The sequence below is a fragment of the Oryza glaberrima genome, chromosome 2, assembly GCF_000147395.1.
Source record: "Oryza glaberrima chromosome 2, OglaRS2, whole genome shotgun sequence".
NCBI classification, from domain to species: Eukaryota; Viridiplantae; Streptophyta; class Magnoliopsida; order Poales; family Poaceae; genus Oryza; species Oryza glaberrima.
The window spans coordinates 6,346,151-6,372,609 of NC_068327.1; the positions used below are offsets into that span (position 1 = coordinate 6,346,151).

Below are 26,459 nucleotides of genomic sequence, written 5' to 3' on the forward strand. Positions count from 1 at the left end.
GTGATTTCTATGTTATGTATGGCCGTGCCTAAGGGCATATCGGTTGAAGTAGATTCTTAAATAATATAATATGTGTAACATATTATAGTAGCATTGCGATTCCGAATCTTTTTTCTTTGTGAATAGAAAAAATTCATTGTATCGTTGGGTCGGAGGTTTGCTCCAGAAAAATTTGGAACAAAACGTCTACCGCGTTGAAGCCCATAGCCTCATGGAGTTCCACGAAAGTATGATTCTTATCATTAGGAGCCTTTTGAACGTCTCTACGATGGGTCCAGATTCTATAGCAGTCCAATCTGAAATGAAAGACTTCTCACTCTTGATCGGAGTCGTAAACTAAAACTACCTCTTCATCAAGGTTATAGAAAACTTCGTCATCTAGTTCTACCATTTTGAAAATCAATTCTCTTTTCTTACGAGCATTTCGAGTCACTTGTTGACTCACGATTGTGCCTGTTAAAAGTTCCAAAATGTCCTCTTTTTTGAAAGAGAGTCTTAGAAAGGGGTCTAACTTCCAAACTCTGTCTTTTTTCATTCATTCTCCTTTAGTTTTTTTCTCTATCTAGAAGTGGAATAGAATAACCCGGTTAAAGGGTAATGATCATACGTCTGTAATGCATTGTATGTCATTGATTCTTTCCCAATAAATGAAAACTTTTTCTGTAAATACTGCGCATTTGATTCCATTATCATATGATAATACTATATTTGTTTATTTATTGTATTATACCTTTATATCTTCTAAATATATAGAATAGAGGAATCCCGATTTGTCAAGTCTCATGATCGTATCAAAATCTATTTAAACTCGGCTCAATCTTTTTTCAGATTGAGCCGAGTTTAATTGCAATCAATTAGAAGAAAAAAGAAGAATTACTGCATTTTCGTAACTGATTTTTGATCTTTCTATTTCTCTTCTTTTTTATTTAGACCTTTTTTCAATCTAATTTTATCCACTTAGTCTAGCTATCTAATTTATCTACCGGCTCGAACTCGAATTTGATCGCTTTCCATATTTCACAAGCTGCGGCTAGTTCAGGACTCCATTTGCAAGCTGATCGGATAATTTCATTACCTTCATGAGCAAGATCGCGCCCTTCGTTACGAGCTTGTACACAGGCTTCTAAAGCCACCCGATTAGCTGCTGCACCAGGTGCATTACCCCAAGGATGTCCTAAAGTTCCTCCACCAAATTGCAATACAGAATCATCTCCAAAGATTTTGGTCAGAGCTGGCATATGCCAAACATGAATACCCCCTGAAGCCACCGGTATAACACCTAGCATGGATACCCAGTCATGAGTGAAAAAGATACCGCGAGCACGATCTTTTTCAATAAAATCATCGCGCAATAAATCAATAAAACCTAAAGTCATTTCGCATTCCCCTTCTAACTTACCTACTACTGTACCAGCGTGGATATGATCTCCCCCAGACATACGCAATGCTTTAGCTAATACATGATTTTTCTGTCTATCAATAACTGCATGCATTGCTCGGTGAATGTGAAGAAGTAGGCCGTTGTCGCGGCAATAATGAGCCAAACTAGTATTTGCGGTGAATCCCCCGGTTAAGTAGTCATGCATTACAATAGGAACCCCTAATTTCCTCGCAAATACAGCTCTTTTAATCATTTCTTCGCATGTACCTGCAGTCGCATTCAAGTAATGCCCCTTAATTTCACCGGTTTCGGACTGTGATTTATAAATAGCTTCGGCACAAAAGACAAAACGGTCCCTCCAACACATAAATGGTTGTGAGTTTACGTTTTCATCATCTTTGGTAAAATCAAGTCCACCGCGTAGACACTCATAACATGCTCTACCATAATTTTTTGCAGATAATCCCAATTTTGGTTTAATAGTACATCCCAATAAAGGACGACCGTATTTGTTCAACTTATCCCTTTCAACTTGGATACCATGAGGCGGACCTTGGAAAGTTTTTGAATAAGTAGGGGGAATTCGCAGATCCTCCAGACGTAGAGCGTGTAGGGCTTTGAAACCAAATACGTTACCCACAATGGAAGTAAACATGTTAGTAACAGAACCCTCTTCAAATAGGTCTAATGGATAAGCTACATAAGAGATATATTGATTATCCTCCCCAACAATGGGCTCGATGTGATAGCATCGGCCTTTGTAACGATCAAGACTGGTAAGTCCATCAGTCCAAACAATTGTCCATGTACCAGTAGAAGATTCGGCAGCTACTGCAGCCCCTGCTTCTTCGGGCGGAACCCCCAGCTGAGGAGTTACTCGGAATGCTGCCAAGATATCAGTGTCCTTGGTTTCGTACTCCGGGGTGTAGTAAGTCTTATAATATGTTACTTTTAGGCTTTATTAAATTACTTTTATAATATGTTTAAGAAGTAACTTAGTGAAATCTAAAAGTAATTTAGATATATTATAAAAGTAATTTGTGATTTTTTATTAAAATATAATCATGTGAGATCTTGTTGTAAAGATTTAATTGTTATGAACACAACGGTGTAATCGGATTGTAAATTAGATGAGTAATTTAAGAAAAAAATTATTTGAAGCATAGATGGTAGGAATACTTTTTCTAATTGCTTGATCAATTAGTACTATAGTAAAGTAAGATTCTTCAAGACACATATTTGGACAATGGCTGATCTTATCTGCACAATGGCTGATAGCGTCACTCATTATGACTAAATCGAGAGCGCTCTCGATTTAGATTTTGCGAAAAAAGAAATACTCCCCATCCACAAAATTAAGTTACACCTATTTTACATTTGAGTTTTTTCAAATAAGTTGTTCATATTTGTAGTCTTTATGCATTCAAAACTTAAATGAAGAGATAAATTAAATGTTTTATTAGAACCCAAAGAGTCATTATACTCATTGTTTACATGCTTGTATTCATTACTTGATGAACATTCAAGGTGATTTAATTTCTCTTTGGTCTTGGTGTCAAATGTAATATATGTAACTTTTGTGGATGGAGGGAGTAATGGGCAATTCATTTTGGTCCCATTTAAAAGCTTACTCCCTTGGTTCTGATATACTGTAAGTATTTCTGCAATTATTTTCATATCTTAATGATTTTAGATCTAATCTGGGTTCGAGGTTCGAATCTGGCTTGGAGCATCCTATTTGTCGGTTCCTGGGTTTATTTTTACGCTTTTAGTGTTCGGTTCCTGGGTCGGTCGTTTAATTTCTTTCGTTCCAGGCAGCAGCAATATTATTTTGAAATAAGGTAAAACGTAGATACTCATAATATACGCACACTTATTCTATAAATACACACGCGTACCGTACTCTTATGAGCAGTTGAGCACTTTGGTGACGGTTGTTAAGTAACGAATGTAACCATCAATTCTTGCGTAAAAGAAAATGAATTAATATAAATTGGAATACCAAACTTACAGATAGTGAGTATTACTAATCATTTCTACTCTTGATGAATATTAGTATGCAGGTGAATTGTGTACGAAAACCACCCGTCATACGATAAAATACACATCCGGATAATCGGACACACTTACATAGATTGGAGGCCCCACATGTCAAGCAAAACAACCTAGAATTGAGCCCAACTAAGGTACAACATATTGAGGGGCCCACCAGGGAGCCTCCTAGTCGAAGAAGTGCGGGGAGGTGGGCTAAAAGTTCGAACCAACCACCAGTTCGGCCGAAAACAGGCCGTGGCGCCCCTTGCCTCCACCCACCACGGGGAGCTCCCTGGTTGGATGCCAATGACGGTTAGGGGTGTGTCCCCTCTCCTCTTAGAGGGGCTTGTATTTATACCCATAGATAACCCCTTGTCCAAGTAAAACTAGGGAGACCAATATAGATACAATCTGGGTAGTACTTGTCGTTTCCATATAGAACTCTATTTGTCCTTTCTTATACGGAATTCCTTCTATATACGAGGTTTGATTCGGTATAAGACATGGTATATGGTGGGCCTTGCCGAGTTTAGTCAACTACTATTAGGTATGTGGTATCCGTAACCCTGACAGTTACCGACTTAAGCACCGACCTATCAACCGTTATTGGGCTCTATAAAAGGAGGAAATGGACTTCACTCACAACACACAACAAAGTAGACGTTGTGTCTAGATTAGCAGTTTACTTTGTTTGTAGTGTGTTCCATGGAAAATGAGGTAAGCGGCATATGGTGATGGCCATGTTCGTCCTTTGTATCCCTTCACGTTTGGGGTACATTATATAGCTTAAGGCCAGACTCAGCCCAGCAGATCAGTGGAGGGCCAGTGTCCGAAGCATTCGATAGAATGTTACTTTTAACTTAAGTTAGCTAGTTAAATCCATAGGATTCCGCTCTAGCCTATTCTATCATCGGTTGTTGTTCTTGGATAGAATCTCATTCTTAGATATGATACCCCAGGAATACTCTGAGGTAAAGTGTTACAACTATATATATGATATATATGTGTGCTGGTGGATCTATATAAACTAGGCCTGTATATTTTAATCATGTGCATCACGTTGTTGTCGGATACATCTTCAATCATTGAAATAATAATTAGTCGTAATGGAAAGCACCTTTATCAAGTCTATAACTTCAATCGGGTTCGGTTGGTTCCAACGAAAACAAAGTAAATAAATTTTTAGGATAAGTTATTTTATTAAATTAATTCTAAAAGAGCTAAAATGTAAAAGATGCAGCACTGTTCCCTCCGTTTGGGATTTTGATTCTCTTCGTTTTCCATAAATAAAAATATAAGTAATTCTAGAGTATTACTTTCCCATCAATCACATTTTATTTTAATTTCTTATCATGTTATCCTCAACCACTTTCCCACCACCACCACCACCACACCTCATTTAAAGAGGGGGCATCCAATTCTTTTCTTTTATACTTAATCTCTTAGAGAGGACCCCAAATCCCTTAGGCCTTTTGAAACAAAGGACACGACAAACACAACAAATTGAGGAATAGTTATTTTTCCGGTCCTACATAACTAAAAGTGTAGGAAATAGAAAGACTTCCCTTTTGATCACACCATATGAAAAATTATACTAAAGGAAAGTCTCCAATACGTGACCACTTGCTTATTTTCTCATGGAGTTGACCGTAAGAATGCAATTCTATGAAAAAAAAATCCAATAGGCGATCACGTGCTTATTTTCTCATGGAGTTAACCATAAGAATGCAATTCTATGAAAAAAAATTTATCTTCTTGCTAGGAATCAAAGTAACAATAGGAAAACAAATCCTAAGAAATTGAATTAAAACAAATCATTTGTCAATCCTTCATTTCAAAGGAACCTTTATATTTGTGCACAGAGGGATTATGATAGACGGAAATTCATCCTTTCCTAAATATAAGTGTCGTAGGGATGAACCCTGGTAGACATGGAAAAACACGAGTTCTTGATCAACCAGGGGTTCTGGGTGAACTTCGTGTGACTAGGGGTGCTCTGGTCACTACTACAAAACTCATTTTTCATAGCATTACCCAATTATTTTTACTAGTGGGTTTGATGAACATATGCTTCTGAAAATAATTAAGAAGTATTCCGGTTACCAACCACTAGCGAAAATTATTTTTCACTAGTATTTTTACAAACGGACCTCTTAATTGATAGGCACTAAAGAGAACCACCTTGAAAAAACAACCGCCATATTTTTTTAAAAAAAAACACCCACCCACCCATCGCTTGCACACTTCTCATAATTCTCTTCTCTCCTCTCCTCTCCAGATTCTTCTATGCTCCCTCCCCACCGACGACACACCCATCTCCTCGCTCCCACTGGGCTCGGCGGTGGGCATGGTGCGGGCGACGAATCCGGCAGTGCGGACTCCCGCGGGCGATGGATCCAACGGTGGCGACTGAGCTCGGCGACGATGACGGTGTGGGCGACGGATCCCGCGGCGGCGGTTGGGCTCGGCAACAACAACGACGACGCAGGCAATGGATCTGGTGGCGGGGACTCCCGTGAGCAAAAGATCCGGCGGCGGGGACCGAGCTCGGAGGTGACGACGGCAGACAGGCTCAACGACAACGGCGCAAGCAACGGATCCCACGGAGATGGTTGGGCTCGGTGGCGACGACGACGCAGGCGATGGATCCGGTGGCAGGGACTCTTGTGAGCAACGGATCTAGCGGCGAGGACCGAGCTCGGCAGTGACAACGGCGGCCGGGCTCGGCGACAACGGTGTAGGCGATGGATCCCGTGACGGCGTTGGGTTCGGTGACGACGATGGTGGAGGCTACGAATTCGGTGGCGGGGACTCCCATGAGCAACGGATCCAGCGACAGGGACCGAGCTCGGCGGTGACAACGACATACAGGCTCAGCGACAACGGCGCAGGCGACGGTTGGGCTCGGCGTTGGGGACTCGCCCGGGCAACGGATCCGGCATCGGGGACCCACGGTGGCTGGGCTCGGCGGTGGCACGGGAGGCGTTGTGGCAGCCGGTGGCGCTGATTTTCAAATTATTTTTTATCCCAAATAATATTTTTCACTGGCGGTCCTCTTTAGCTTGCCGCCAGCGAAAATGGTAGTTTTGCTAGTGGTTGTCTCAGCATGCCCACTTGCGAAACTTGATTTTCACTGGTGGCCGGGTGGCCGCCGTGAAAATGCATTATTTTCATTGGCCTTTGTTTGCTGATGGCACCTCTAGCCGTTAGCGAAAATGATTTTTTTAAGTAGTGGGTATGCAGAACACAAAGCAAATGTACAGGACCGGGCCTACCGAAGGATACTAATAACCCTACTATCAGAGAGAAGTTCGTACAAATCTTGGAGCTCGAGAGGTGTTGTTAGCCTAGTTGTTGCCAAATTCTGGAACTAACCTCCTTCTAACAGAACAACGTACAGAACAGGCTGCTACACAACCAGACCAATCAATAGAATAGCAAGTGCCACTACCAGAACATGTTGCGAGCCTGCGACGCAATCAGAACAGCCTGCGACACAAGTGAAGATGGGGCGACGTAGTGCCAACAAAGATAAGAGATGCAGATAAAAATATGTTTATGGTAAGGACATTTTCAGGCAGAGATAGGAGGAGGATAAGGGGAAGAACAAGATTGATGATGATAAAAAAAAATGCTGAGGACCTGAAAAATAAGCTTGGACAAATATTAGGATTTCATGCCCATCGATGATGTGCTAGAACAGTTTAAGAATGGCAAAGCATTCCTACCCCTCTAAAAATTAGGAGAGGATCCTTGGTAACTAAAAAGATGGCATGAAGTACATGCTTGCAAGCCGCAAAGGGCTTAGAGAAATAAGCATTGACGTGCGGTGGATGTTTTAGTGAGCGGCCAATGCCAATTCTACATTGTTTTCAAGGATATGCATGCCTTCTACCATTGGGGAAGCTCGACGCAAGTTTGATCGACGTGTGGTGTTGGTAAGTGCACGAGTGCTGCATTCTGTTTGACAAGATTACCTATACGTTATACCAATTTCAACATCCATTTTTTTAAGGATTTATTATGTCAAGCCAGAACAAATGGGTGAAGTCTGACACGTAAACCCTAGTCAAATAAGAGAAGGTAAAATAGCAGATTATTAGCCAGCTATAAACATATTTTAATGAGATAAAAGATGACAGAGAAGAGAAGAGAAGCGGGCTACAGATCTGTAGCCAGCTGTAGCACGGACTCCAAGACGCATTGTGTGTATGATAAGTGGGATCATATATTAATAGTATAGTAAGCAACTAATGTATGAATTGGCTATTAGATTGGCTATAAATAAATTGGAGATAGTAGTGGACTATCCTATTAAACTTGCACTAAGCGAGCCGAACCACACCTTAAAAATGGATATGAAAAAAAAATCTTACTACTGAGCTCGAGACAATGACTCCCAAAGAGAGGGTTACTGTCACACCCTAAAAATTTCAAATATATAAATTGTTGTTTAATTGGAATTATTAGAATTGATTTTAAAAACTTAGAAGAGAAGATCTAATTTTTAAATAATAAATTCCAATATAAAATGGGGCCAGATAAAATTTTATTAAATACTTTGCTTAATTCTATAATTCCTAAATTTTTCTGGGATTTATTTGAGCTAAGGAAGTATTTTTAATAAATGGAATTGCATTTCATGAATAATTTAAATTGGAAAAAGTTTTAAAAAGTCTCTTTTGGCTTTGGGCCGAAAGACCCTCTCTCTCCTCCTCGGCCCAAGTCGGCCCAGTCCGCAGCCGCCGCTCGCGCGCGCGTCCGCCCGCTGACAGGTGGGGCCCGCCTATCAGGGTCGTCGTCTTCCTCGCGCCGCTGCCGCCCGAAACCCTAGCGTCGCGCCGCCGCCGTCTCCTTCCAAATCTGGCCGATCCTTTCCGTTTCCGATGAAATCGATAGAGGGGAAATGATCTTCTCGATCTCCTCTATCTTTTCTCTTTTGGAATCCTCGTCTAAATCGCTTTGGAAATCCGTGGATTCGATCTCGAATCGGATCGGTCTCTCTCCTCCGAACCCTAGACTTTCCTTCTCGTCGTCGGCCGCCGTGGGCCTTCGCCGCCGTGTTCTTGCCCCTATAAAAGGACCCTCGGTGTCTCCGCTACCCGTCGCCACCCTCGCCTTCGCCTCTCGTCGTCCGTAGGGCCCTAGCGCCGTGAGTCCTCGCGCCGCCGTCGTCGCCGCCGCTCCAGCCGTGCGCCGCCGTCGCTCCAGTCGTCGCCGTCGCTCAGGGAGGCCGCCGTCGTGGTCGCCGTCGCGTCGCCGTCCTCGTCCGCCCCTCCGTCGTCGCTGTCGACCGCCGGAACTCCGTCGCCGTCGTCAAGCCAAAGGTTGCCGCCGCTTCTTCCTCGTCGCCGACGTCGTCCGGTCATCGTCCGCCGTCGCTTTGGTCGCCGGTGAGTTCGCCGTGCCGTCCGCTACCCGTAGGTGCTCTCCGTTCGCGCCGCCACGCCGTCGTTCGCCGGCGAGCTCGCGCGGTTCGGTCGCCGCCGGGGATGACGTCATCGCCGACGTCATCGATGCCGTCCGCCGTGGTCCGGCCGTGGACCGGTCGATCTCGGCCGTTCGTTTTGGATGGATCGATCTCGGCCGTCCAATCTTGTGAACCGTCGCCGTGCACCCGGTCCACCGCTAACCCTAGCCGCTGACGCAATAAATCCTCTTTTCCTTTTCAAAAATAATTCATTATTGCGTCATAATTCAATTAAAATCCATATAAGTGTTTTAATCCGATTTAATCTTTAAAAATTCATAACTAATTCATCTTAGCTCGGATTTAGTTGGTTCAAGTCTCTAAATTTTTCTAAAATTGAGATCTACATGTTAAAAATATCCACATGTACTGTTCATGCTTGTTTATGTGCTGTTTTGGTGTTTTGCTCTTTTCTGTTTAGATTCCGACGTTTCCGGAGAGTCCGTTTTCGCAGGAGAAGAATTTGAAGAGTTCCAAGGCCAGCAAGGTAAGTCACACAGATCCCAAACACAATTCCTTTGAGCATGTTGATCCTATATTTAAATTCTCTATTTATTTCAACTGTGCATTTAATTTTGAATGTCACCGGGTGGTGTGAACCTGTTTCTTTGTTATGGCCAATTTGTATTGATTACCTTATTTCTTGATTACCTTGGGTTATTATAAATTGACTAGTTGAGCTTTATATATTGGTTCAGCTAGATATTAGATGTGATTGCTTAGCCATGCTTAGAAACTTTAGCACACTATTGGGATAACTTATGACTCACTATTATTTAATGATGGCTTAATGAAGACTCATGATGGTTAATCATGATTGGTTAATTAATTAATTTGCCAACTAAAACCTGATAATGGTGGGCTGTGAGCACATGGTTTTGATGGTCGTGCTCATGACAATTAAGGACCGGTTCACGAGTTTCGGTTGTGAAACATTAACCGTGCCAACCACAAGCCAGCGTGGGCAACGGCTTTACCTTTTGTATAGCATAGTTCATTGCGGGGCACCAGACTGAGAAGTGGCGGAGATAAGCCCACGGGGGTCACTGGGGAGTCCATGCCTTGTTTATAAGGGGGTGATTATGATCCAGGAACGGTGCGCTGTGGTGGATTGTGTTGTGCGAGGGGTACTGTCACAGCTCCTTTCTGAGGTACCGTGGTGGTATCAAGGCGCATGGTGACATGTCGTGGGGCTGTGTCTTGTGGGTACAGTGGTACACCTCTGGTCAGAGTAAAACTATTCGAATAGCCGTGCCCGCGGTTATGGGCGGGTCAAACAATGTCTTTCGTGATTAGTCTCACACCTCTCATCATAATAAAAGATACTATGACTGGTAATAATTTGGTTAGCTCCTAGTTTGGAATGGTATATTCCTGGTTTGGAGATAGAACTGTGCAGCTGGGATTGGTTGTTCAGAATGGTTGGGCCTATGCAACAGGGTATGTTGTATAGCGTTGGATTAATACTGTTTAACTATTACTTAACTGTTTTATTAAATTTTGAAATGTTTATTAAATGCTGTTTATGCAAATGAAACCCTCTATACCATCCTTTGTTATCCTGTGCACTTGCATAATTGCTGCGTGGCTTGCTGAGTATGTCATATACTCACCTTGCAATCATTCATCAGAGGAGGAGTTCTACAGTGATGCTGATGGTGTGGAGGATTAGGTGTAGCCCTGGTCAAGCTGCCTGTGGAGTGGAGTCGTCTGCGCCGTTTATCTTTTTTTTTTCCGCTGCTTAGATCTTTATTGATTGAGAGGAACTATCTACCTCTGTAATGACATTTTATTCGCTTATTAATTAGAGTAATAATTGTACTCTATTATCAATTTGTTATTGTGTGCCTCGGCTGATTCCTGGACGAGGGTTTACACACATGTAAGCGTTTGGAATTTTGGATAGAAATTCCGGGCGTGACAAGTTGGTATCAGAGCCACCTTGACCCTAGGTTATGCCAAATGGTTACCCATAGAAGCCCTCTAAAAATATTGGAAAAATAGAACTGTTCTCCTCTCTTTCTCTTTTAATTAAACCAAACAAATGGCACATGCAGTTTATAATTCCTTTAATTGTTCTCATTTAAAAATTTATTTATTATTATTCCTGTGTTATTAGTACCGTACATCTATTACTGTACTAATGACTCATTTACCAGCAAAAGTTTTACAACATTGTTTTATCTTGTTACAATGAAATAAATTTAGCAGGTTGATTTTATAACTTTTCTTTTATTTTGAAACCTGTTGTTCAAAAGTGCAAAATTTGTGATCCTGTTTCCAACTGTTTCAACTTACCTTGCAAGCTTGGTTTACTTTATTTACTTATCTTTTACTTTGATTTTCTAAATTTATTCAAATTAATCCAAAAACTTGTGCTTTTAATTGGACAAACGTCTTAACTCCCTCCTTTCACTTGTCTTTAGATGCCGCACTACAAGCCTGAGTACTTGTTTGGTGTTGAGGGATTTGTCCAGGAGTTGCGTACGATGTCCTTTGCCATAGGATTTGGGACTGCCCCTATGTATGCCCAGATTCCTCATGATCGGGATGAAGAGAAGTGTCGAGTCAAAGTCACCTTGAACAGTAATAGTGAAGATATCCCATTAGTGATGTTCGAAGCTGGAGGAGGAAATTATATTCATGCATGTCAGGAGGTGGCAAGGATCGCCATAGGAGAGCTCCGCGATCGCTACAGTGATCAGTTGGCTGACACTGAGTATCGCTACCATCCTCGCCAACCCCAGGGAAGTGACCGTAGCAGCTACCTTGAGACTGAGGGGATTGAGAATGATGCTACCACAAGGCATCTGGTTGAGATGCTGTGGGCTATGGATGAGACCCGCGCGGAGGTTGTACTAGCAGCTCAAGATCGTGAAGACCGGAATCGTGGAAAGATTTGCAAGCTAGAAGACAAGGTGGATCGTTTGGAGAAGGAACTAGCCGCATTGAAGGGGGAAGCACCGCCGCAGAAGGCCAGGGTTCGTCTTACCGCAAGGAAGAGAGCTCTATTCGTCCCTCGCTACCAATTGGCGCCAAAGGTCCGTGTGGTGGAGAAAAAAGTTACCCCAGCCCTAGCAGATCTTCCGGTCGTCAATATAAGTGATGATGAAGGAGAAGAACCGAAGCGCACCCATTCAAAGGTCGAGTGGGGAGCCACTCAAGATGATGAAGACGAGCCGAACGAGCCTTCAATCAACTCCGATGCCCGGAAGACCTAGAGTTCCTTGTCAAGCCGTTGTCCTAGATCGTTGTGTTAGTTTGTTTGTTTTAAGTTTGGTTGTGTGTGTGGGTCCTGCATGTGGTTTACATCAGTGGTGGGATGTAAGTGCATGCGTTTGTTTGCTTTCGAGTGTTAGGTAGTTGGTGAGTTTAGTGGTGTGAGAGAGTCTTCAGTTTTGTAATAATGAAACTCAGTTAAGATCAATAAAAGTTAAGTTAGTGGAAAAATTAATTCTGTCCTAAGTAGTTTTTCCCCGGTTTCTCTTCTTGTGCTCTTGCCCGTGCCAGATGGTGCTCACTCGCAGCAATGGGAATGGCCCCAACAACAACAACAACAACAACAACAATGGAGAGAACCCCACACTTGCTCAAGTCCTGGCTCAACAGGCACAGCTTATGAACATGATGATGCAGCAACTCCAGAACCAGCAGAATCAGGGAAATAACCACGCACCTCCCCAGAACAAGTTAGCAGAATTTCTTCGTGTGAGGCCACCCACTTTCTCTAGCACCACTAATCCTGTTGAAGCTGGTGATTGGCTGCACGCCATAGAGAAGAAGTTGGATTTGCTTCAGTGCACCGATCAGGAGAAGGTCTCATTTGCATCACACCAACTGCATGGCCCTGCCTCTGAGTGGTGGGATCACTTCCGCCTTAACAGGACTACTGCTGAACCTATCACTTGGCTTGAATTCACGCTGCTTTTCGGAAGACGCATATACCATCGGGAGTGGTGTCTCTCAAGAAGAAAGAATTTAGGTCGCTCACCCAAGGATCTCGCACGGTCACCGAGTATCTGCACGAGTTCAATCGTCTGGCTCGTTATGCTCCAGAAGATGTGCGCACTGATGAAGAGCGCCAGGAGAGGTTCTAGGAAGGACTTAATGATGAGCTTTCTTACCCACTCATGACTGGGGATTACCATGATTTCCAGAAGTTAGTGGATAAGGCTATTCGTCAGGAGGACAAGTACAACCGCATGGAGCAGAAGAAACGCCGGATTGCTCACTTCAAGGCACAACAGGGGAATAGTCAGAGGCCACGTCTTACTTTAGGACCCCAATCCATGCCACAAGGAGGTTCTTCGTCCGTTGTTTGTCCGCAGCGTCAGTTCTTCAACAACAATGCTGGCAACAACATCCGAAATCAAGCTCCACGTCCTGTGGCAGCTCCAACACAACAACAGCCTGCCAAGAAGGAGCAAGGCAGCAAGCCCGGAGTATGCTTCAACTGTGGTGAACCAGGACATTACTCTGACAAGTGTCCGAAGCCCCGACGCGCGAAGATTGTCCCTACCCAGAGTAACTTTATCGCACCTACGCCAAAGGCTCGTGTCAATCATGTTGCTGCTGCAGAAGCTCAAGGTGCTCCAGATGTGATTTTGGGTATGTTCCTTATTAACTCAGTTCCTGTAACAGTGCTTTTTGATTCTGGTGCTACACATTCATTTTTATCTATGAGTTTTGCGGGAAATCATGGGATGGAAGTAGAAGATCTTAGACGTCCTTTGATGGTTAGTACCCCGAGTAATCAAGCGCTCTCTTTGCAACGTAGCCCCTCTGTCAGGATAGAAATTCAAGAAGTGCCATTTCTGGCCAATCTTATCTTGTTAGAATCCAAAGATCTTGATGTCATCCTAGGGATGGACTGGTTAGTCAGGTATAAAGGTGTGATAGACTGTGCCAACAGAAAAGTAACTCTCACCAGCAATGATGGTCGAGTTGTAACAGTTCATGCACTGTCTTCTGAGTCTTTAAGGTCAAGTCTGAACCAAATAGCTTTGGAAGAGATTCCCGTAGTACAGGAATACCCGGACGTGTTCCCGGACGATTTACCTGGTATGCTGCCTAAGAGAGATATTGAATTCAGAATAGATCTGATACCCGGAACAACTCCGATCCATAAGAGACCTTACAGAATGGCAGCCAATGAGTTGGCAGAAGTCAAAAGGCAAGTCGACGATTTGCTTCAAAAGGGATACATCAGACCGAGTTCATCTCCATGGGGAGCTCGAGTTATTTTTGTGGAGAAGAAAGATCATACCCAGAGGATGTGTGTGGACTATCGTGCATTAAATGATGTGACTATCAAGAATAAGTACTCGCTGCCCAGAATTGATGATTTGTTTGATCAGCTTAAAGGTGCCACCGTTTTCTCCAAGATAGATCTTCGATCAGGGTATCACCAGTTGAGGATTAAAGAAGAGGATATACCTAAGACGGCTTTTACCACTAGGTATGGATTGTTCGAATGTACTGTTATGTCTTTTGGACTTACCAATGCCCCCGCTTTCTTCATGAACTTAATGAATAAGGTGTTTATGGAATACCTAGACAAGTTCGTGGTGGTCTTTATTGATGACATTTTTATCTACTCCCAAACAAAAGAAGAGCATGAAGAACATCTTCGTCTTGCACTAGAGAAGCTGCGAGAACATCAGTTGTATGCCAAGTTTAGCAAATGTGAATTTTGGTTGTCTGAAGTGAAGTTCCTTGGTCACGTCATCTCAGCCGGAGGAGTTGCCGTTGATCCTAGTAATGTGGAATCCGTAACCAACTGGGAACAACCGAAGACAGTTTCAGAGATTCGCAGTTTCCTGGGTCTTGCAGGTTATTACCAGAGGTTCATAGAGAATTTCTCCAAGATTGCTAAGCCCATGACACGACTGCTTCAAAAGGATGTAAAGTACAAGTGGTCAGAACAATGTGAGCAGAGTTTTCAAGAGTTGAAGAATCGCTTAACATCAGCTCCTATTTTAATTTTACCTGATCCAAAGAAGGGTTTCCAAGTGTATTGCGATGCATCTAAGCTTGGTTTAGGTTGTGTTCTGATGCAAGATGGGAAGGTGGTTGCCTATGCATCTCGTCAGTTACGCCCGCATGAGAAGAACTACCCTACTCATGATCTTGAGTTGGCTGCAGTGGTTCATGCGTTGAAAATTTGGCGTCATTATCTTTTCGGTACTCGTACAGAGGTGTACACCGATCACAAGAGTTTAAAGTATATCTTTACTCAGCCAGATCTGAACATGAGACAACGGAGATGGTTGGAATTAATTAAGGATTATGATATGGGAATTCATTATCACCCGGGAAAGGCTAATGTTGTAGCAGATGCTCTTAGCAGGAAAGGCTATTGCAATGCTACGGAAGGACGACAGTTGCCATTGGAGTTATGTAAGGATTTTGAAAGATTAAATTTGGGAATTGTTAGTAGAGGTTTTGTTGTAGCCTTAGAAGCAAAGCCCACGCTAATCGATCAGGTTAGAGAAGCCCAAATTAATGACCCCGATATTCAAGAAATTAAGAAGAATATGAGAAGAGGAAAAGCTATCGGTTTCTTGGAAGATGAGCAAGGAACTGAATGGTTGGGCAAGAGAATCTGCGTCCCAGACAGCAAAGATTTAAAAGATGCAATCCTGAAGGAAGCTCATGATACTTTGTACTCCATTCACCCTGGTAGTACCAAAATGTACCAGGATCTCAAGGAAAGATTTTGGTGGACAAGTATGAAGCGTGAAATCGCAGAATACGTAGCAGTATGTGATGTTTGTCAGCGAGTCAAGGTAGAACATCAGAAGCCCGCAGGTTTGCTGCAGCCTTTGAAGATTCTTGAATGGAAGTGGGAGGAAATCGGTATGGATTTCATCACCGGTCTACCCAGGACGTCATCAGGACATGACTCTATTTGGGTGATAGTCGACAGACTTACCAAAGTGGCTCATTTCATTCCAGTAAAGACAACATATTCCGGAAGTCGGTTGGCGGAATTGTATATGGCAAGGATTGTGTGTTTGCATGGCGTCCCTAAGAAAATAGTGTCTGATCGGGGAAGTCAGTTCACTTCAAAATTTTGGAAGAAACTTCAAGAAGAGATGGGTTCTAAGCTGAACTTCAGTACTGCTTATCATCCTCAGACAGACGGACAAACCGAAAGGGTAAATCAGATTTTGGAGGACATGTTGAGAGCTTGTGCTTTAGACTTCGGTGGAAGTTGGGATAAGAATTTACCTTATGCGGAATTCTCGTACAATAACAGTTATCAAGCTAGTATCCAAATGGCTCCTTACGAAGCACTGTATGGTCGGAAGTGCCGCACTCCGCTTTTATGGGATCAAACGGGAGAACGTCAGGTTTTTGGGACTGATATCCTAAGGGAAGCAGAAGAAAAGGTAAAGATCATTCAAGAAAGATTGCGTGTGGCCCAGTCTCGTCATAAGAGTTATGCCGACAGTCGTCGTAGAGATCTAAGTTTTGACGAAGGAGATTATGTGTACCTTCGTGTCACGCCTCTTCGAGGGGTTCATCGCTTCCACACTAAAGGAAAATTGGCACCGCGTTTCGTGGGACCTTACAAGATTGTCAGTAGAAGAGGAGAGGTCGCTTATCAGTTGGAGTTACCTCAATCTTTAACAGGAGTCCATAATGTGTTCCATGTGTCGCAATTGAAAAAGTGTTTAAGGGTACCTACCGAAGAAGCTAATCTTGAACAGATAGAAGTCCAAGAGGATCTGACCTATATTGAGAAACCAATCCGTATCTTGGAAACAGATGAGAGAAGAACCAGGAATCGAGTGATCCGTTTTTGTAAAGTTCAGTGGAGTAATCACTCGGAAGAAGAATCAACTTGGGAACGAGAAGATGAATTGAAGTCAGCTCATCCGCATCTGTTCGCCAGTTCTTCCGAATCTCGTGGACGAGATTCTGTTTAAGGTGGGTAGGTTTGTCACACCCTAAAAATTTCAAATATATAAATTGTTGTTTAATTGGAATTATTAGAATTGATTTTAAAAGCTTAGAAGAGAAGATCTAATTTTTAAATAATAAATTCCAATATAAAATGGGGCCAGATAAAATTTTATTAAATACTTTGCTTAATTCTATAATTCCTAGATTTTTCTGGGATTTATTTGAGCTAAGGAAGTATTTTTAATAAATGGAATTGCATTTCATGAATAATTTAAATTGGAAAAAGTTTTAAAAAGTATCTTTTGGCTTTGGGCCGAAAGTCGGCCCAAAACCCTCTCTCTCCTCCTCGGCCCAAGTCGGCCCAGTCCGCAACCGCCGCTCGCGCGCGCATCCGCCCGCTGACAGGTGGGGCCCGCCTGTCAGGGTCGTCGTCTTCCTCGCGCCGCTGCCGCCCGAAACCCTAGCGTCGCGCCGCCGCCGTCTCCTTCCAAATCCGGCCGATCCTTTCCATTTCCGATGAAATCGATAGAGGGGAAATGATCTTCTCGATCTCCTCTATCTTTTCTCTTTTGGAATCCTCGTCTAAATTGCTTTGGAAATCCGTGGATTCGATCTCGAATCGGATCGGTCTCTCTCCTCCGAACCCTAGACTTTCCTTCTCGTCGCCGGCCGCCGTGGGCCTTCGCCGCCGTGTTCTTGCCCCTATAAAAGGACCCTCGGTGTCTCCGCTACCCGTCGCCACCCTCGCCTTCGCCTCTCGTCGTCCGTAGGGCCCTAGCGCCGTGAGTCCTCGCGCCGCCGTCGTCGCCGCCGCTCCAGCCGTGCGCCGCCATCGCTCCAGTCGTCGCCGTCACTCGGGGAGGCCGCCGTCGTGGTCGCCGTCGCGTCGCCGTCCTCGTCCGCCCCTCCGTCGTTGCTGTCGACCGCCGGAACTCCGTCGCCGTCGTCAAGCCAAAGGTTGCCACCGCTTCTTCCTCGTCGCCGACGTCGTCCGGTCATCGTCCCCCGTCGCTTTGGTCGCCGGTGAGTTCGCCGTGCCGTCCGCTACCCGTAGGTGCTCTCCGTTCGCGCCGCCACGCCGTCGTTCGCCGGCGAGCTCGCGCGGTTCGGTCGCCGCCGGGGATGACGTCATCGCCGACGTCATCGATGCCGTCCGCCGTGGTCCGGCCGTGGACCGGTCGATCTCGGCCGTTCGTTTTGGATGGATCGATCTCGGCCGTCCAATCTTGTGAACCGTCGCCGTGCACCCGGTCCACCGCTAACCCTAGCCGCTGACGCAATAAATCCTCTTTTCCTTTTCAAAAATAATTCATTATTGCGTCATAATTCAATTAAAATCCATATAAGTGTTTTAATCCGATTTAATCTTTAAAAATTCATAACTAATTCATCTTAGCTCGGATTTAGTTGGTTCAAGTCTCTAAATTTTTCTAAAATTGAGATCTACATGTTAGAAATATCCACATGTACTGTTCATGCTTGTTTATGTGCTGTTTTGGTGTTTTGCTCTTTTCTGTTTAGATTCCGACGTTTCCGGAGAGTCCGTTTTCGCAGGAGAAGAATTTGAAAAGTTCCAAGGCCAGCAAGGCAAGTCACACAGATCCCAAACACAATTCCTTTGAGCATGTTGATCCTATATTTAAATTCTCTATTTATTTCAACTGTGCATTTAATTTTGAATGTCACCGGGTGGTGTGAACCTGTTTCTTTGTTATGGCCAATTTGCATTGATTACCTTATTTCTTGATTACCTTGGGTTATTATAAATTGACTAGTTGAGCTTTATATATTGGTTCAGCTAGATATTAGATGTGATTGCTTAGCCATGCTTAGAAACTTTAGCACACTATTGGGATAACTTATGACTCACTATTATTTAATGATGGCTTAATGAAGACTCATGATGGTTAATCATGATTGGTTAATTAATTAATTTGCCAACTAAAACCTGATAACGGTGGGTTGTGAGCACATGGTTTTGATGGTCGTGCTCATGACAATTAAGGACCGGTTCACGAGTTTCGGTTGTGAAACATTAACCGTGCCAACCACAAGCCAGCGTGGGCAACGGCTTTACCTTTTGTATAGCATAGTTCATTGCGGGGCACCAGACTGAGAAGTGGCGGAGATAAGCCCACGGGGGTCGTTGGGGAGTCCATGCCTTGTTTATAAGGGGGTGATTATGATCCAGGAACGGTGCGCTGTGGTGGATTGTGTTGTGCGAGGGGTACTGTCACAGCTCCTTTCCGAGGTACCGTGGTGGTATCAAGGCGCATGGTGACATGTCGTGGGGCTGTGTCTTGTGGGTACAGTGGTACACCTCTGGTCAGAGTAAAACTATTCGAATAGCCGTGCCCGCGGTTATGGGCGGGTCAAACAATGTCTTTCGTGATTAGTCTCACACCTCTCATCATAATAAAAGATACTATGACTGGTAATAATTTGGTTAGCTCCTAGTTTGGAATGGTATATTCCTGGTTTGGAGATAGAACTGTGCAGCCGGGATTGGTTGTTCAGAATGGTTGGGCCTATGCAACAGGGTATGTTGTATAGCGTTGGATTAATACTGTTTAACTATTACTTAACTATTTTATTAAATTCTGAAATGTTTATTAAATGCTGTTTATGCAAATGAAACCCTACTATACCATCCTTTGTTATCCTGTGCACTTGCATAATTGCTGCGTGGCTTGCTGAGTATGTCATATACTCACCTTGCAATCATTCATCAGAGGAGGAGTTCTACAGTGATGCTGATGGTGTGGAGGATTAGGTGTAGCCCTGGTCAAGCTGCCTGTGGAGTGGAGTCGTCTGCGCCGTTTATCTTTTTTTTTTCCGCTGCTTAGATCTTTATTGATTGAGAGGAACTATCTACCTCTGTAATGACATTTTATTCGCTTATTAATTAGAGTAATAATTGTACTCTATTATCAATTTGTTATTGTGTGCCTCGGCTGATTCCTGGACGAGGGTTCACACACATGTAAGCGTTTGGAATTTTGGATAGAAATTCCGGGCGTGACAGTTACCTACGTAGCGTAAAGGCCTAACGATAAAATGTCAGAGGCCCCATACATAGGTCGGGCGATGCACTCCATGCAAGAAAAAAGATGCATCTATGCCCCCCTTATAACTTTATAACTTTAGGTAAGTCTCTACTATTATAAATATTGAAGATATTTTCGCGGTCCGTCATCCGTGTTATAGTCGGTTATAAAAATTGAAGATGTTTCTGCAGTTCGTTATCCGTGTTTGAGTCCGTTTAATTTTATGTTTTGGTTTAATCTACATATCTTCTCTATCTCTATCTCTACTATTATAAAAATTGAAGAAGTTTTTACCGGTAATTTAATACGTCATCCGTGTATGAGTCAGTTTTTAAGTTCATTTGCTTTTGGAAATACATATCCGTATTTAAGCCGGTTTTTAAGATCGTGCACTTTTGGTAATACATAATAAATCATATAAGAAATCTGTTTAAAAAAAACTCGCATGCTAACTTGAGACGATCGGACTCCTAACTGCAGCTGATGATTTTCTAAAAATATATATATCCAAGCGGACTCCCATAGTGAATTCCATCTTAACTAAACCATATAACAATAATAAGATTAAATTCTAGTATGATATATATTTCAAATCTACTATTGTTTTAACGGCAAAATTTGGCAATTGTTGTTAGTCCGAACAAGTGAAAGGGATGAATTGACGTCGTGATTCTAGCTTGATTCGGTTTGGTTCGGTTGGAAAGTGTATCCGATAAGTTTGGTTAGTTTTAGATTCATTTTGAATGAGCTTCCATAAGAGAAACAAGTTTTCTTAGTTTGTAGGAGATAGACTCCCGAGCCAATCGAATCGTGTTCGAGTCGGATTCTGCTAGGTTAAGGGTATAAATATAAGGGGATAAGTCCATTTTACATCCCTCAACTCTTTGCTTTGTCTAAAACATGTCCTCGAACTATAAAACCAGATATCTAACACCCTCAAACTATCAAAACCGGACATTTTACACCCTTTAGCGGTTTTAGGCTGGTTTTGGTACAGTTGGATGCCACGTTAGATCAGCAAAGAGGAGGGTCCCACTTGTCAGTTCCATTCAACTCTTCTTCTTCCTTTCCCTCTACCTCACTCTCCCCTCCATTCCTGGAGCAGCCGAAGTGGCCGGTGAGCTCCATCTGTGGAGCGCCCCCTCCTCCCCGCTCGGAGCTCCACACCCTTCCGTCGCCGCCGGTGGTAACACCACCCAACAAGCTCGAGTTGGCGGCGGAGACAGCGCGGGCGCCTCCAAGCAAGCTCATGGCAGACAGCGCGGCGACGACAAACTCGTGGTGGTAGAGGCCCAGCAGCATCGGCTCCTCCATCAAGCTCGTTGCGGACTCGAGGCCGCGCTGCCGGCACCCGACTTCTTCGACCGCAATAAGGGGGAGGGGAGGGGGCGGATCTGCATCCATCAACCCTCGCCGGATCTTGCTGGCGACCTCCCTTTTCCGAACTTGCAGCCAACCCCCTCTTCTTCGACCTCGGCCAAGAAGGCGGGCTCCACGTCGAGCTCGACACCAACCTCCCTCTTCTCCCGAGCATGGCCAAGATGGTGGGCTCTGCATCAATGTCACCACCAACCTTGGCGTGGTTGCGACCAACCTTCCCCTTCTCTCAAGAACGGCGAGATCTCCATGGCTGCCTCAAGCTCTATGAGGGAGGGAGTTGAAAAGAGTGTGGGAGGCAGAATAAACCACTCTGACAGGTCGTCGTCGCCTCCCTCAAGAATCACGAGCTTGCTGCTCCGTGCGGAAGAGGCGGACCTCACTGCAGCCATACGCGGGGAGGATTCATCCCTATGGAGCGCTGCCACCGCTTGGTCGAGGATGAGATCGAGCTCAAGCTCCACATCCGCCGCCGCCTAGTCGAGCTTGCATTACTCGCCCCCAAGCCCCATCACCTCCGCCGAACTATACGTCCCCAAGCAGCTCGAGCTCTGCCGGCGAGATCGATTTCTTGGTGAAGATGGAGCTCCTAGAAGTGGCAGGAGAGGCGGACCTTGAGCTCGTGTTCGCTGGCGGTCGGCGCGGAAGGGAAGGCTGGGGATATGCTTGAGCTCCGTCAGCGCTCAAGAATGCCACCATCGCTGCTCTCCTGGTCTGGGATGAAGAAGGATAGAGAGAGAAAGGAAAGAAGAGATGGGGGAGGAAGAAGAGGTGCCTAATTTTTTTTATTTTTTGTTGACTGGACTTCCACATCAATGCCACGTAGGCGAAAACCAGCTAAAAAACCACTCGAGGGTGTAAAGTGAATGGTATTGAAAGTTGGAGGGTTTGAAATATCTGGTTTTAGAGTTTTGGGTGTATTTTAGACAAAATGAAGAGTTCGAGGGTGTAAAATCGACTTATCCCAAATATAAGTGTTCGAGGGTGTAAAATGCACATTTCTGAACCTGATTTTTAGAACCTGCACTAGAGTAAAATTGGTCCAATTTTTGCGTCAACAACTACATAATGACTCGACCAACAAAACATTTTACTTATTTTGTATAGCGACCATTGGATTTGTTTTATTTTATATCCAAAGTAGAAGTTGTGCTAATAATCTCCTCACCATGCATGATCTCCATGCAGCTTCCTAAAATCCCTAAGCGTGACTGGGAGTTGGTTGATAACTCCATTGAGAACATACAACGAGATATATGCAACTTTATCCATAATGAATGTTGTTACCAACTTGGGAAGTTTTTGATAAGGAAGGAGTTTCGAATAATAAAAAAAAAAGCGTCTTAAGGGGGATGCTAATGGGCGAGTGATCGCCCCGGGCGATCACCCCCCAACCCCCTGTATGCTAGTCTATCCCTTCCTCCTCCTCTTCTTCTCTTCCTACTACACCATAAATTTTAAAAAAAATAAAAAAACAAAGTTGTAAAAATTTATGTATAGAAAATACTATATATGAAAAATATTTGAATTCAAATTCAAATTTAAAATGGTATGTAAACTTTTGACTTATAAACTTTTGGTCTATAAACTAATATTTTGAATTCAAATTCAAATTTGAATCGGGTATGTAAACTTTTGACTTATAAACTTTGGGTCTATAAACCTTAGGTGTATAAACTTTAGATATATAGAAATACTATATATAAAAAATATTTGAATTCAAGTTCAAATTTGAATCGAATATAATTCAAATTTAAATTTGAATCGGGTATATAAACTTTCGACTTATAAACTTTGGGTCTATAAACTTTAGGTGTATAAACTTTAGATGTATAGAAATCCTATATATAAAAAATATTTGAATTCAAATTCAAATTTGAATCGGATATATAAACTTTTGACTTATAAACTTTAGGTCTCTAAACTTTAGGTGTATAAATTTTAGATGTGTAAACTTAAGGTGTACAAACTTTAGATGCATAAATTTACTAAAATAGGAAAGTAATGCGGTACCAAAAAAGGAAACCACGTGGAGGTGGGGGGAATCACGTCCTGATCGCCCCGGGCGATCACTCGCGTGATAGGACTTTCGACATGTGTATCGCTAATTAGCGATCAATCGCCTTGGGTGATCGTTTTTTCACCGCTTTTCCTTTTTTACCATATAGTATTTTTTAAGTTTATATACCTAAAATTTATATATCTAGGTTTTACATATCTAAAATTTATAGATCAAAAGTTTACATACCGATTTAAATTTAAATTCGAATTCAAACACATTTAAAGATGATTTTGAATTTGGTATATAAACTTTTGATTTATAAACTTTAGGTCTACCAATTTTAAGTTTATAAACTTTAGGTGTATAAGCTTTATATGTGTAAACTTGATGTGTATAAACTTAAAGTGTATAAACTTACTAAAATTGAAAGGTAAATTAAGCGGTGCCAAAAAAAGAGGATAGCTAGACCACGGGATCCCGTGGAAACGAGATACCCTTCCGCGTCGCTAGGGGACCCCACCACCTGCTTCCTCTCAGGTAGCGTTCTACTTATTACTCGTGGCTGTGTTGCTAGCTACATGCATGCATATGACGTGGTTGTGTTGCTAGTTGCATGCATGCATGCATGTGACGTGACATGTGAGTTGATATCTGATACTAAAGCTAATATCTGATACTAGGCCTAATACCAACAGGTATCGTTCAACATTAATTCAGGTACCAGGTCCCTAGTACCCAATGCTGAAGAAGATACAAAGCCCCCACAGAAAATGTAAACCTCATGTAAACTCTCTCTCCTCTTATGTTTGTACCTTTTTACATACACGTGATTAATCTTAAAACCCCCTCTTGTTGCCCATGTGATAGGTTAGCATTTTTCAAAGCAGCTTATGACATGTTCGAGGCAGATTTCTATGTCAAAGCTGATGATGCTATCTATCTGCGCCCAGGTAAAGTTTGTGACCTGATGTACAAAAAGATGGTTAGGTCTGTTATATGACTCGATCATGCTCTTAAGCCAGATATACTCGCTGCTCTTCTTGCAAAGGACAGGCTTCATCAGCGGACATACATTGGTTGCATGAAAAAGGGTCCAGTTGTCAACGACCCAAATATGAAGTGGTTAGTTCAAAATTTTGATGCATACATTGGTTTTAAGTTTATTTACATATTCCCTCGGTTCCCAAATATAAGCATTTCTAGGATTCAAATTTTGTACACAATATAAACATTTCTAGGACACTGATTCCAATGCATGGTAATCGAAGCGTTTTCATCCAATCGGGTGCTTAGGAGGTCAATCTAAACAATTCAAATTCGAAATCTGACCACTGAGGTGGCTGAAAGGGAATCCCCTTGTCCTTAATCGCTGCTAAACAATCTAGAAATGCTTATATTTCGGAACGGAGGGAGTACTTCTCTTTTCTATACATACCTCTAATTTTTTTAATGGTGATTAGATTCGCTTGTACAATGCACACCAACACCTCTCGCGTGTATTGGTATCTCAGACAAATTGATTTCCAGTTTCCCTGTTCAATGATCATGCTATTGTTTCATGACACGAGTGCTTTATTTCAGGTACAAAAGTTCATGGGAATTATTAGGCAATGAGTACTTCAGTCATGCATCTGGTTTACTATATGCTCTTTCTTCGGAGGTGGTTGGATCTCTAGCTGCTACAAATAATGATAGGTTGGCCAGTCATCTTTTTCCTATCCATGCCATATAGAGTGAAAACACTGGAACAATTTAGTTGACCATTCTTGTCTCTTAAAACATAATAAAGCAAAATTGCAACAGTTCTGCGCATCCAAAACATCGTGTAGTTTCTCCTTATCCTGTATATTTCCATTTACAGGAATACAAGATTCAGGCCACACTTGAAATTCCATATTTGATTCATATTATAGACTAGTCTACCAACAAAAAAAATAATAATTTAATCCATCCTTGATTTTCTGTTTGTTTTGTGTATTTTTCATGTAATCATTATCTGTTTCTTCATGCAACTCTCAGTTTAAGGATGTTTGATTACGAAGATGTTACTGTTGGATCATGGATGCTTGCCATGAATGTAAAGCATGAAGACAACCGTGCAATGTGCGATTCGGCGTGCACTCCCACCTCCATTGCTGTATGGGACAGCAAGAAATGTTCAAGTATGTTGGCAAACTGTGTTTTCTGATCGTAGTGATAAAATAGTCAGAATGGGGCTTTTAAATGGGACCAAAATGAATTGTCCATTACTCCCTCCATCCACAAAAGTTACATATATTACATTTGACACCAAGACCAAAGAGAAACTAAATCACCTTGGATGTTCATCAAGTACTGAATACAAGCATGTAAACAATGAGTATTTAGATGACTCTTTGGGTTCTAATAAAACATTTAATTTATCTCTTCATTTAAGTTTTGAATGTATAAAGACTACAAATATGAATAACTTATTTGAAAAAACTCAAATGTAAAATAGGTGTAACTTAATTTTGTGGATGGGGAGTATTTCTTTTTTCGCAAAATCTAAATCGAGAGCGCTCTCGATTTAGTCATAATGAGCGACGCTATCAACCATTGTGCAGATAAGATCAACCATTGTCCAGATATGTGTCTTGAAGAATCTTACTTTACTATAGTACTAATTGATCAAGCAATTAGAAAAAGTATTCCTACCATCTATGCTTCAAATAATTTTTTTCTTAAATTACTCATCCAATTTACAATCCGATTACACCGTTCTGTTCATAACAATTAAATCTTTATAACAAGATCTCACATAATTATATTTTAATAAAAAATCACAAATTACTTTTATAATATATCTAAATTACTTTTAGATTTCACTAAGTTACTTCTTAAACATATAAAAGTAAGTTCAATAAAGTTTTAAAGTAATTAACATATATTATAAAAGTTACTTTCTTTTTTTATAAGTTACTTTAAATTTACTTTTAGGCTTTATTAAATTACTTTTATAATATGTCTAAAAAGTAACTTAGTGAAATCTAAAAGTAATTTAGATATATTATAAAAGTAATTTATATTTTTTTATCAAAATATAATGATGTGAGATCTTGTTATAAAGATTTAATTGTTACGAACACAACGGTGTAATCGGATCGTAAATCGGATGAGTAGTTTAAGAAAAAATTGTATTTGAAGTATAGGTGGATAGTGTCTATCATAGATAAAGTGGTAGCTGGTTCCACTGGCTGTGTAGTCAGGTCCTTCTTT

At 42.3% G+C, this 26,459-nt stretch overlaps 2 protein-coding genes across 2 annotated transcripts; one reads left to right on the forward strand and one right to left on the reverse strand.

Moving 5' to 3' along the window:
* Positions 1-962: 962 nt before the first annotated feature.
* Positions 963-21,157, reverse strand: LOC127761743 (ribulose bisphosphate carboxylase large chain-like). The gene is made up of 3 exons (XM_052286073.1): positions 20,880-21,157; positions 1,649-2,337; positions 963-1,279 (listed from the first exon to the last, which is right to left on the reverse strand). The coding sequence occupies exons 1-3, from the start codon at positions 21,155-21,157 to the stop codon at positions 963-965; spliced, it is 1,284 nt and encodes a 427-aa protein (XP_052142033.1).
* A 218-nt stretch (positions 21,158-21,375) lies between these two features.
* On the forward strand, positions 21,376-25,410 carry LOC127761744 (probable beta-1,3-galactosyltransferase 12). Its single transcript, XM_052286074.1, has 6 exons — positions 21,376-21,387; positions 23,918-23,994; positions 24,090-24,172; positions 24,245-24,344; positions 24,804-24,917; positions 25,242-25,410. The coding sequence occupies exons 1-6, from the start codon at positions 21,376-21,378 to the stop codon at positions 25,408-25,410; spliced, it is 555 nt and encodes a 184-aa protein (XP_052142034.1).
* Positions 25,411-26,459: the final 1,049 nt, after the last annotated feature.

Coding starts and splice junctions, on each gene's coding strand:
- LOC127761743 (XM_052286073.1), bottom strand. CDS start 21,157: ATGGAGGAGCCGATGCTGCTGGGCCTCTACCACCACGAGTTTGTCGTC. Junction 2,338..20,879: donor GAGTTGAATGGAACTGACAA/GTGGGACCCTCC, acceptor AATTTAATAAAG/CCTAAAAGTAACATATTATA. Junction 1,280..1,648: donor TTACTTGAATGCGACTGCAG/GTACATGCGAAG, acceptor TATCCATGCTAG/GTGTTATACCGGTGGCTTCA.
- LOC127761744 (XM_052286074.1), top strand. Junction 23,995..24,089: donor ACAAAGCCCCCACAGAAAAT/GTAAACCTCATG, acceptor CCCATGTGATAG/GTTAGCATTTTTCAAAGCAG. Junction 24,345..24,803: donor AACGACCCAAATATGAAGTG/GTTAGTTCAAAA, acceptor GCTTTATTTCAG/GTACAAAAGTTCATGGGAAT.